Source organism: Primulina tabacum, chromosome 13, assembly GCF_025594145.1.
Source record: "Primulina tabacum isolate GXHZ01 chromosome 13, ASM2559414v2, whole genome shotgun sequence".
Taxonomy (NCBI): Eukaryota; Viridiplantae; Streptophyta; class Magnoliopsida; order Lamiales; family Gesneriaceae; genus Primulina; species Primulina tabacum.
The window spans coordinates 25,214,922-25,227,717 of record NC_134562.1 but is presented as its reverse complement, the minus strand read 5'-3'; the positions used below and the strand labels follow the sequence as shown (position 1 = coordinate 25,227,717).

The following is a 12,796-nucleotide window of genomic DNA, read 5'->3' as shown; positions in this document are numbered from 1 at the left end:
TAATTATAATTTTGACAAAAATTTCTTTTAGTAAAGAATATAATTTTTCCCTTCTATGACGTACATGTAGGAGAAAATTTCACCTTTATTTTGAATATAATTTTTCAAAACTAAACACAAACTCTGAAAACCATAATTCTCTAAATCTAAAAAAACCAATATTCTTGACGTTTTACATCTACGGATGTAAACTGTGACCAAACAAACCTTCTCGCTGGGTACGTACTACACACAAACACACACACACACCGCACTATATATTGTATGATAAATATACATATATATCCCAGCTTGGTTTTCCCATCAATAATTAGGACAGAAGATAAAGTGAGAGATATCGTAATCTTCATCAATGGAGATTAGGGTTTCGTTCATTCTTTGTTTAGTGGTTTTATTCCAACAGGGATCATTTGATGTTTTGGGACGAGGAGTAAATCATAATAAGCTTACAAGTCCATCTCAGTTAGAGATGTTTGTTGATGAGCTTCAAGACATGCCGAGAATCAAAGGTTTCGACGTCGTCAATGGTTCTCCTGTCCCCAAATCACTCCATATCGGCATGTTTCACAAAAAATGGGTACGTATTGTATATATGTGTTTGTTTTATATAATTCGAATTATATAGTCATAATTCCTATATAGAATCATATGTTAAATATGTAGGACGTACTTTGCCGTTTTACTAATCAAGATTGTTAGAATATATTATTGTTAGCTCTCAAGGGTAGATTAGACATTTTATTTTTATTGTATTTACCCTAGTTATATAAACATATTTTCTTTGTATTATTCTTTATTCAGTTTTACAACACTACGACTTGAGCTTTTCGCTTACTCATTATTTCTTCAAAAGATATATATAAACATGCATTTATTTTTTAAAATATGTCTAGAATTATAGAATTCTTTGTTCGAGTAGTTAGATCATTCATTCCATGCACTAGTATGTGTCCGTGCAAAATTCAAACATGGTGGCCAAACTATGGACAAAAATCCATAGGTGAGAACCATGAAGCATATTTTTTAATTAAATGTAAATACTCACGCGTAAATCTGACTTTAATTTAAGACACATATCATAACAAATGTAGAAGTCGTACCAAAAAGCCAATCAAATTAATCAACTTGTTGGTAAATTTATCCCTAAATACAGAGTGGAGGCCTCTGATTTATGCTATGAATGCTTCCATATATATATAAATTTTTGATATGTTTTCCACCCATTGTGTCCACTTCCATTCTCATCTATGAGGTGACACTGATCTATTGAATATACAATTTCTATAAGCATCATCACATACAATATATGAGTGTCACTTTATTGGTGGGCTCGAGATTGACACGGTAGATGATTAACATATTAAAACCATATATATATATATATATATATATATATATATGTGTACATATATGTATATAATCTGAAAGAAGAGCACATTTTTACGACTTCTGAAAGATGCTTTAGAACAAAGAGTGATTTGTGGTAGAACTTACTTTTGGGTAGCCTATGTTTTGCTGGCAAACAATACCATTTACAAGAAAATTCCTTCATTTATTCAGTGTTGGGGTCTTAATTAATTAAAGGGCATAGAATAGTGTCATACTTTATTTACAGCTTTAAATAGCTCTTAAATTATTACCAAGAAAACAGGGCCTTTGATTTGATCCATCTCATACTAATTGTGACGGAGGAGAAGGTAAAATTTTAAAAAATTTCATGTATGTTGGTTTATATAAATTTTGGGTTTTTAATAAGTTAAAATTTAGCTTTAGTATAACAAATTTGTTTTTTATGTATTTAATCTGACTTTCATTTCGTAAAAACCAGCAATATTACTTGGCGTTATGCCATCGATTCCCAACACTATGTCTAACATTTATGTGACGATAGGATCAAATACGTGAAAAGAAAGTTTATCATACGAACGTCGAATTTTAATTTGAATAATATGGACATTGTCTCAAAATAATTTTAAGAACTTAAAAATCTTTGGTACGAGGAGGTGAGGTGAGGGATTATCAATAGCACAAATTCTAAAGATCAGCCTTTAATTACACAAAAATCAATAAAATATTATCTCCACATTCCATTGTCCAATATAACAGCGATAACCAAAAAAAAAACATATTGCTAAATGAAGTAATTGCAACAAAACTATTCTATCAACATCAACAGTGAATCAATATCATATTAGATATCTACCTTCTAAAAATGTGGTTTTTTTTTATCTCGTTATTCTTCTCATTTTTTCTTAACCAGAATGTGAGGTGAATGATATGATCGTCTCCTGACAAATGAGTTCGAAAAGCCTTCTAATTTGAAATATATAAATAGATATAATATATCTTTTCCCATTATTGTCTATAATGATCACTTTGAATCATTTGAAATTCTGGAAACCGATCGTGAAGAGAGTCTTGAAAATTACACATTGAGTAGGTCTCTTGTGAGACGGTCTCACGAATTTTTATCTGTGAGACGGGTCAACCCTACCGATATTCACAATAAAAAGTAATACTCTTAGCATAAAAAGTAACGTTTTTTCATGGATAACCCAAATAAGATATCTGTCTCACGTTAGTTTTTGCCCTACAACATTATAGTTTTATCACTTCTTTGTCTATTACTTACATAATTTAGAAACAGCTTAAAACAACGCCCTACCAAATCGATTATAACACGACTCAATTTACACAAAAGTCTTGTGAAAATATATCCGTAATATCCAATATCATGTTAATAATACGTGTCCCTGGTTTGTAATTCAACAAAAAATCGGACTAAATATAGAAAAATGACCAAAATTCTATAGAGACTAAGTACAAGGCGATTATTTGAATTAAATAATGCAATATATCGTATCCGTATGCACAAATCATACATGGACAAATTAAATATAGAGATTTTTGTGGCGAACCCCATATTTAAAGTGTAAAACGACTGCCACTGACCTATCTCGATTCAAATAAAGTTAGGTGTGAGTTTTCTTATCTATTTTCATGCGTCACTTTTTTGGCCTTTTCTTTCCAACCAATTGCCTTTAAAATCATTATTTGTTCAACTTGCAACTTTCACTTATTCTCTTAATATTTTGGATGTTAGGTTTTCTTTAAATCTCCATCTATTCCAAAATTTATTGGCATCGTTGTGTACCTTAACCATTTGAATATTGTTAGCATTATTATTTATAATTTAATAAAAGTAATGCCGAAGATTAATTGTCCGGTGAGAAGATACATGAGTTTTTCTAGGTTGAAATATTTTTTAAACTGTTAAATAGGTAAATTATAATTTTGGTCATGTCTGTTTGTCTCTCTGGGGTTTTGCCCTCTATATTGAAAATTTTCAATTTAATCTTCTATTCTTGTTTTAAATTTTAGTAATTTTTCTAACAAAAATGTTGTCAATTATTTTATTATTTTTCGATGTTATGTTGACATCATGTCAATTATATTCGTTATTATATCAACACTTCAATATAAAAAAAAATTATTGTTGGTCCCACGTGCAGTAATTTGAGAAAATAATTATGAAAATAAAGAATAAACTTGACATCGAGATTTACGTGGAAAACATCTATGTTGTACAAGTCACTCACTGTGTTTCCAAAGAGAACACAAATTCTCTTAATACAGGAGGACAAACACCTCACAAATATTATAGAACTAATAGGAGGAATAAGAAAACTCAAGAGAAATCTTGAGAATTAGATGATCTCAACTGATGGAGGAGAGCTCTATTTATAGAGATCCTCTGACTTGTGAACGTGAGAAGACAGATATCAATTGTATTTGTCTTCATCCAAATTTGACAAATAATATAATGCAACACGTTTCTTTGCTGTCTCATTTGACTATGCACCTAGCTGGCCCCATTTTGCCGACAGTTATTGTAGTAAGACAAGATTTTAACTAGTTCGATGACCAAAATCTAATTCTAGGTCATCTTATACATAGAACCGACTTCACTATTTTCTCTTTTAACTAACGACTCCACATTAGAGGTTAGGCTGTTCTCTAACACAGTGTTTGGTTTGCCGGATTAGGTAGGTTTATTTTATTTTAACATACCTAATCACATGTTTGGTATGTTTTTTATTTAACCAAGTCAATTCGAATTATTAGGTTATATTAGGTGTGATAAAATAATCACTCCTCACCCCCTAGGATTATTTATCTCATTGTTAATACAGCCTATTTTTTCAATTTTACCATTCTCCTAAATTCAAACTCACAACCACTTCCTTCCTCCGACCGCCGACCGACCATCACTGCCCGCCGCCCGTCGCCGGCCGCTGATCACCGGCAGCCGCCGATCGTCGCCGACCACCGCCGTCAACGCCGACCCCCGCCAACGCCGACCGCCCGGACCGACGGACCGCGGCCACCGTCGCTTCCGGCCGGTCAACCATCGTTGACCAACTCCGCCGCCGCCCGCCGCCACTAACTTGAAGGGCAATTTCGTCAATTTATCAAAAGATTATTATTTATCCCATTCTTAACAATCATACCAAACATAATATTATTTTATCATTATCTATTTCAATCAATTTTTTTATCATTTCTCTTTTAATCATTTCATTATTTTATCCTCCAAACTAAACGTAATCTAAATTGATAACCTTCTATACTCCTTTCCATATATACATGGCTTACAGCATAACGAATTTAATGGTGGAGATAGTGCTGCATAATGGGGTCCAATTCAATAGAATATAACGTTATGCGCCACCCCGACAAAGATTATTTCACCAATACCGCAACTGTGGCATCTCATAGATAATTAATCAATTTTAATTAAATATTTAATTTACTTAATTTGTTAAATACTATACGTAGAACAATATGAAATTGATAACCAAGCTTGAACCAAAGACTAGGAAATTGTAAATACTCATAAAATAATTAATTGAGTTATATTTGTGAAATAATTTTATAAAGTAGATAAACTAATTATTTTTAAAAATAAAAATTTGAAATGTGCCAACTTATCAAGCATTGGTGGAGCGCTATACCGTTTAGAGAGACATTATTCCGGGCAGAGCCGATCCTAACAGCTTTTGAGTCCTAAGTCTAATTTTATAAAGAGACCCTAAATCATAATGTGTATAATATTATTTTATAATGATAACATTTTTTTCGAATTTAATCAATGTATTAAAGATAATATAAAAAATAAACAATGCACAACAATCAAAATATTTCTATTATAGTTGAGTAATTAGATCAAATATATACAAAATAATTAATGTACGTAAAACAACTTGTCTTACAATTTTATAGCTAAAATATTTAGTGGAATTGTTCAGTAATGTATTTCACAATTGATAACATAGTCAATTGATTCAACCTTTTCTTGTGACATGGTTGATCGAGAAAAAGTTTCGATGTACTTTAACTTTGAGAAACTTCGTTTTGCACTTACAAATGTAACTATGATAGTCAACAAGATTTTAAAAGTAATGTGAACATCACTACAAAAAAATACTCTTACAGAAGCGGTTTTTTTCAATTTTTAGATCGGTTTTTAACCGCTCCAGCACTTGTACCATCGGTTGCAAAAGCGCTCCTCTTATTGATGACCTTATATCTTATAGAAGCGGTTTTTTCAACCGGTGGTACAAGTTGAAGAACCGCTTCTATTGTTTATTTTAGGTGCGGTTTGATAATGCTTGTACCCATAACATATTTACAACAGTTTCGAACCGTTTTTGTAGTTGTGTATTTAGGAACCGTTTCAAAGTGTTCTAAAAGGCGTGAAGTGTAAGAACGGTCTTACATCGCTCCTACATGCCATGGATATAAGAGCGATTTGCAACCGCTATTGATGTTGCCAATTATAGAGCGGTTTGAAACCAATTGTACATATTTTGAATATTACAGCGGTTTTGGATCGCTCCCGTAGCTCTGCATTTAGGAGCTCCTTCAAAGCGTTCTAAAAAGAGTGAGGTGTAAGAACGGTCATTCACCGTTCCTACACGCCATCAATATAAGAGTGCTTTGCAACCGCCATTGATGGTAGCAACTGAAGAGCTGTTTGACACCGATCATACACGTCGTTCATATCACAACTTTAAGAGCGGTTGCAAATCACTCCTATATGGCATCGATATAGGAGCAAGAAATATAGGACCGGTGTCAAACCGCTTTGGACATAGTTGGCAATAAGAATGGTTTTCCTCCGTTCCTATACGTTGTCGATATGAGAGTAGTTTTCAAATCGTTCGTAAAACAAAAGATATAGAAGCAATGTTTGAGCCGATATTTTAAAATGATTTTAATAAAATTATTTGGAATTGCTCCTAAATCTAATTTAACAATAATTTACTCTTTTAGTGTATTTTATTTAAAACAAATATACATTATTTCGCAAACAATTCTTTGTTGTTCAATTTGCACGAGCAGTTTTAAAAGTGCTCCTCAAAAACCGCTTCTAGAAACACTTTTTTTTGTAGTGCATTTGTGAAATATCCATCTATTTTCTTCTAGTAATTTACTACAAAGAATTGTCGGTTTTGTTTCTCTTGGTAATGAGATCGAACTTCAAGAATGTTACTGAGAAAATAAATTGTCCTCATTAATATCAAACAACACTATGAGTTGGAAAATGAATTTTTATATTGGTTTAATTATGTTATTGTATAATAAATTTAGGGAATAAAAATTGTTTTTTTGTTTATACTGGGCACACAAAAAATAAATTTATATTGAGGAAAAATTATTAAAAGACCTAGGAATAATAAATTTTATAAATAAATTTAAGAGGCCTAAGAATTAATATTACGCACTAAAAAGTAAAATTTTATGATAAGAAAGAAAAAAGCCCGAGAATAATAAATTTATATTATATCAATTTACATAATTATATAATAAGTTTTTTTAAAAAAAAATTACGAGCCCCATTTTAAAAAAAAACTAATGAAATCCAATCAATTATTGCTTCTATTCTTTTTAAATATTGAAGAATAAAGCTGGTAGGGTTATCTTGACGAATTACTCGTAGTTCGGCTCGATAAAAAAGTCATTCGAGATTGTTCATTAAGCTTATCGAGCCGATCTCGAGCTTAATGATATCTGGCTTTTAAGCTCGCGAGCCTGTTCACGAGCTCGGGCTCGAGCTCTAGCTATTTATGTCACATGAGCTCGAGCTCGATTAGTTTGTTGTGCTGTTTGTTGGCCATGATTATAGCTTATAATGGAAGGAATTGAGAAAGTATAGAATGAGAGCATATCATTTAATATTCTCATATCTTAGTTGACATTTTGGAGAAAAAAATCACTGTGAGCTCAAAAAATAACTTGTTTAACAAGCTCAAAATTGACCTCATGTAACGAGCTCGAAAATGAATTTGTTTAACAGCTCTATAATGAATTTGATTGTTGAGCCAAGCTCGATCTAGGCTCGTTAAACATGATAAACGAGTTATTAACAAACGGAGCTCCAACTATTCGCGAGCTTTGTAATTTCAAAATGAGTAAAGGTAGAGCCTCATGATAAAAGTTCGAGTCTATATGAATCTTAAACAAGTTAAGTTCAAGCTTGATCCAGTTCGGCTCGACTTTTTTGCATCCCTAGAAGCTGGACATATATTGCTCGAATTCATATTATCTATATATGTGGGAGATGAGATGCAATTCTAAGGTAATATCCTAATCATGTATCCAATTATTCATATCTCAACACATGATAGTATTAATGTTGGTAGTGTTAATATAAAAAACACGAATTATTAGATTTAATGTTAGAGTAGTACCCTTGAACTAGCTTGAAGCCACCTCTATACACACACACACACTCTATTTATTAAAGCTAGACTCACTTTACTAACTAATTTTGCTGTGATAGTTAAACTTTTTTATAATTCCCAAAACAGCATAAGAATCTGTAAATATATGCACTACATAGTATTCAATTATTATTTTACACATAATGTATATGCCTAATCGTTAATTAGAGTCGTCAAAATGAGCTAAGTCTTTCGGACGAGTTTGCCTAGTAGAAAATTGATGGGTTGAGTAACTATTTTTGTGACCCGTTTGAAGTCAGGTCAAAAGAAGCCAGCTCGTTTGGGTTGTAGGTTGAGGCATGATGATTTTTTTAAGAAAAAATTATAATTTTCCATTAAATTTTTGTGAATTATTTTTAGAGTACGCATTTTGAGAATAATATTTGATGTGTTCTTAATATGTTTCATTTCTACTTTCTTTTTTATAATTAAGTTTTTCTTTATGTTATTTATATTGCTTCAGTACGTTGTTCTTTACTCGAAATATAATTGACAACAATAAAATATTATATGATTTTTTTTAGATGTGACAATTTGTTATTATACAACATTGATAGTATTTTTATATGAAATCTCAATTATTGACTCACCTTTCATATTTTTAATTGGTTATTATTTTTTGAAAAAAATTGGCGGGCTTGAACTGAAAATGGCTGTCGGAACCGTAACGGTGCTCCGTTGGAGGCGTTTACTGCTCTGCACATAGCGCAAGTTCTGCTAAATGACTTGCAACTTCTTGTCCACTATTTGATCTGACATAATTTAAGGATAGAAAATATGGATGAATATTATAAAGATTTCTTAATGGATAAATTTAAAAAAAAAAATTATGAAGGGCACAACAATTCACTATTTCATTCATTTGGAATAGAAACATTTGTTTTTGTAATTTTTTTTTTTAAATACGCCTAACTATCCTTTTCTTATGTATCCTTTTTTTTTTGTTTGGTAGAAATTTCATAGAGACCTCCCTCCTAGCCCAGTCTTCACATATGGCCTATCAAAGAAATCCGCAACAGTTCCTGGCCCAACAATTGAAGCCCTCCATGGAATCCACACTCATATAACTTGGGAAAATTATCTTCCATCAAAGCACATCTTGCCGTGGGATCCAACCATTCCGACCGCCATACCTCGCACGAAAAAAGGTATTCCAACCGTGGTGCATGTCCACGGTGGGATTGGAGAGCCCGAGAGTGATGGGCACTCAACCTCCTGGTTCACTTCCAAGTTCAAAGAGCGTGGGCCGTTATGGACCAAGAAAAAATATCACTACCATAATTTACAACATCCGGGGACATTATGGTACCATGATCATGCCATGGGATTGACTAGGGTTAACATTTTGGCTGGCCTGTCCGGGGCCTATATTATTCGAGAACCACACGTCGAGAAGCCATTGGGACTCCCAAACGATGAGGAGTTCGAACATCCGTTAGTGGTGTTCGATCGGAGCTTCCGCACTGATGGTTCGATATACATGAATTCCACCGGGAACAATCCCTCGATACATCCTCAGTGGCAGCCGGAGTATTTTGGCGACGCCATCGTGGTCAACGGGAAGGCGTGGCCCTATATGATCGTCCGACGAAGAAAATATCGATTCAGAATAATCAACGCAAGCAACGCTAGGTTTTTCAGATTTTATTTCAGTGATGGTAGCTTGGGATTCGTTCATATTGGATCAGATTCAGCTTACCATGACAAGCCAGTGTTGCTCAACAACATTCTACTAGCACCATCTGAAATTGCTGATGTGGTCGTTGACTTCGCAAATTCAAACTCGAACTCGACTATCTTATCTAATGACGCACCCTACCCATACCCTTCGGGCGATCCGGTCAACGATGCAAATAGTAAAGTCATGAAATTTGTCATAAAACCGAACCATGAGATAGACCGGTCGAAAATTCCTCGTGAGTTGATCAAGTATCCGTCCCCGAACCCATCGAGTGCATCAATCACGAGGTACATCGCGATGTACGAGTACACGAGCAGCACTGACGAGCCTACAAAGTTATACATAAACGGAAAACCATTCGAAGCACCGGCCACCGAGACACCTAAGGCGGGTACGTCGGAGATTTGGAACGTGATCAATCTGACGGAGGATAATCACCCGTTGCACATCCATTTGGGACTCTTTGTAACCTTGGATCAAACGGAATTGGTGAACGTAGATGAATTTAAAGAGTGTATGATGAAAATCAACGACGCGATCAAATGCCGAGTCGATAAATATGCTCGTGGCAAGAAAATAGAGGTGCTTACACATGAGAACGGATGGAAGAATGTGTATAAGATGATGCCTGGATATGTGACCAAGATATTGGTCAGATTTTCGTTTATTCATTCAAATGAATCATACCCTTTTGACGCAACTGCAGAGCCTGGATATGTGTACCATTGCCATGTGAGTATCTCAATATATTCATTTCATTTCAAATCTTATATATTCATAGACACTAGTAAAAGATGCACACGCGTTGCATGTGTTATTATTATTTTAAATTTGATCAAATAATATTAAACAATTAACACGAAATTATTTTCAATTTAGAAGAGTTGTTCGATTTAAAAGGGAAGTTTTGTTTATACTTGTTTCTATGTAAAATATGGTGTGACTTGAGAAGATTTTTAGCAGAGTAAGAAGATTAATTATGGAATTAAATATATCGGTGTCTTCTAAGGTAGTTACTCTAAGAGTCTTACACTTAATAATATATTATATATATATATATCTTATAATAGACTGAATATTCCTCATGCGTTCATGATCGAAATATTTTATTAAACCATGATAAATATTGCTTTTAGAAAAGTTTCAAAGCATTTTTAGTCCTCTAATTAGTCAAATTTGGTCTTAATGCAGTAAATTGACATTTTCCACATTTTAGTCCTTTTCTTGCATAATGTCGGGTGTTATATCAACAATGATTATTGGTGGCGCATCAGTATTTTTAATTAAAAGGGCTAAAATACGAAAATGACCAATTTTTATTGAATTAATACCAAATTTTGAATAATTAGAAACCATAACCCTATCTAAATCCGCTTGAAAGTTGATTCTTGATTGTGTGTTTAAGATCCATTGGGTGCATATATCTTCTTAGTACATATATCATAGATTATTTGTAGTTGTTTTTATGGCTATGTATAAAATCGGAATTTTATATAATTTATTTTTCGAATTTCAGATATTAGATCACGAGGACAATGTTATGATGAGACCCTTGAAATTTATCAACTGAAGACGTTCTGTAGAGGTGAGTGGAGTAGTGGTTTTTAAATTTTTTTTTATCTTACACGAAATTACTAATTTATCGAAATTTATTGGTTTATTGATAGAATTTGGTGATTATATTTGATAATCGAAGCCTACTATTTGACATATACTTTTATATTAATTCTATTAGCGGGAAGAGCAATGGGATGTACTTTCAGATTGAAGGCTAGCTTCCATGATAGATAACCAAATGAGACAGGTTGCATAGAATTTGACAGGTTGAATTGAGTGCACAACTTAAAATTTTTTTTAAAAAATATTGGAGTTATTAATATAATGATTTTGTATTTTTTTTTTTGCAATATTGGGCATCCGAGCTTCGCTTGATTAATGTTCAGGGGTAGATGATCTTCCTTCTGGTACACTTGTTAGAGTATTGTTTTCTCGCACTCAAGATGCGTTAAAAGTTTAAAAAATTTGTTTTGATGTTAAAAACATTCATTGGACATTGCATGATTTAAAACATTCGTAGGGTGTTTAGATTTGTTTACCTCTGCACATTTAACGTTGGATACCAAACCAGTTCGAGATTAAGTGATTAGGTATTTTTTGTAAATCTCTACGAACAAATATTCGTCCTTCCATCGTAAAAATAAGGTTTACGATCAGAAACTGGATTCCTCAGTGTAGATCGCAGTAGAGTTCTAAACTAAACTTGTGTCGAGATTGGATCTCCGAATTTCAAAAATCTGACAAGCGACTGGCGATGGCGCAAAGTGGAAGAAGAGGCCAAATTTCCCTTTAAAATTCTAGTTGGCCGTCAACTCTATGTGCGTTGAGAGAAGGAGGTGAACAAGATTTTGGTGTAAAAGTAATATTATTTTATATAACAATTAATAAATATTTATAAGTTTTTATTACCTGATCAAATTAGGAATCAAACTTGATTCACGAAACTATTATTTCATTATTTAAAATCTCTCATGTATGTGTTTTATATTCTTGAAAAATATCATGTATAATTAAATCATTATTAACATTTAATAATCAATAAATAATATATATATATATATTAAATATATTTATTTATACTTTATATTTAAATAAATTTTATTTAATTACTCAATTAATTAATATATTCTAGACTCTTCTACACCTATTTCACTAAATTTGGTACTTAGTAGTCAACTCTACTTTAATTAGTATATTATAAATTTAATAAATAAATAATCGTGAACTCATTATAACTTCGATCGATGAGACAACGTCGATATGTCAATGATACAAATCTCGTTCATGAAAATGAAAATTCATAAGGACAATTTTTCAATAATCTATGTTTGGTAGCTTCCTGTTTAGTGAACTAATTCACTGAAATATGAAGTTCTTCTCTTCTCACTTAATTAGATGTTAAGCTAACTTCCATATCTTCCTGATATGAAATCAATTTATAAAATCCTTTATAAAAAATCTGTTTTATCTCCATAAAACAACAGTCATCAAATTCAACTTTTTGAACTTGACTATCTCATTGGGAACACAAAATCTAATACTTGTGTGACCCTCAAATATGATTTAAGGATAAAGCTACTCATGAATTCACAACTTCATGTGATTCAGAACATTATTTGTTATTATTCGGGCGTACCATAGTTAGCCTCATTCTTTTAATCAACCCCTTGATCAAGAACATCAGAACTCAAATATGATTGCACCCAATAGATCATCCCATAGGTATCATTAATAGTATATGCAAGAACCTTAAGTTATGGTTAGCATACAA

General features: G+C 32.5%; 1 protein-coding gene across 3 annotated transcripts; it reads left to right on the top strand.

Moving 5' to 3' along the window:
• Positions 1-245: 245 nt before the first annotated feature.
• On the top strand, positions 246-11,783 carry LOC142522675 (multicopper oxidase LPR2-like). Of its 3 annotated transcripts, none has more exons than XM_075626208.1 (4): positions 246-577; positions 8,740-10,200; positions 10,985-11,053; positions 11,704-11,783. In XM_075626208.1, exons 1-3 carry the CDS (start codon positions 353-355, stop codon positions 11,036-11,038), a joined length of 1,740 nt encoding a protein of 579 aa, XP_075482323.1. In that variant the 5' UTR covers positions 246-352; the 3' UTR covers positions 11,039-11,053; positions 11,704-11,783. The 3 variants fall into 3 exon arrangements, with proteins under 3 accessions (XP_075482323.1, XP_075482322.1, XP_075482321.1); XM_075626207.1 differs by lacking the exon at positions 11,704-11,783 and adding an exon at positions 11,211-11,522 and having other exon boundaries at positions 247-577; positions 10,985-11,057; XM_075626206.1 differs by lacking the exon at positions 11,704-11,783 and adding an exon at positions 11,204-11,521 and having other exon boundaries at positions 247-577.
• Positions 11,784-12,796: the final 1,013 nt, after the last annotated feature.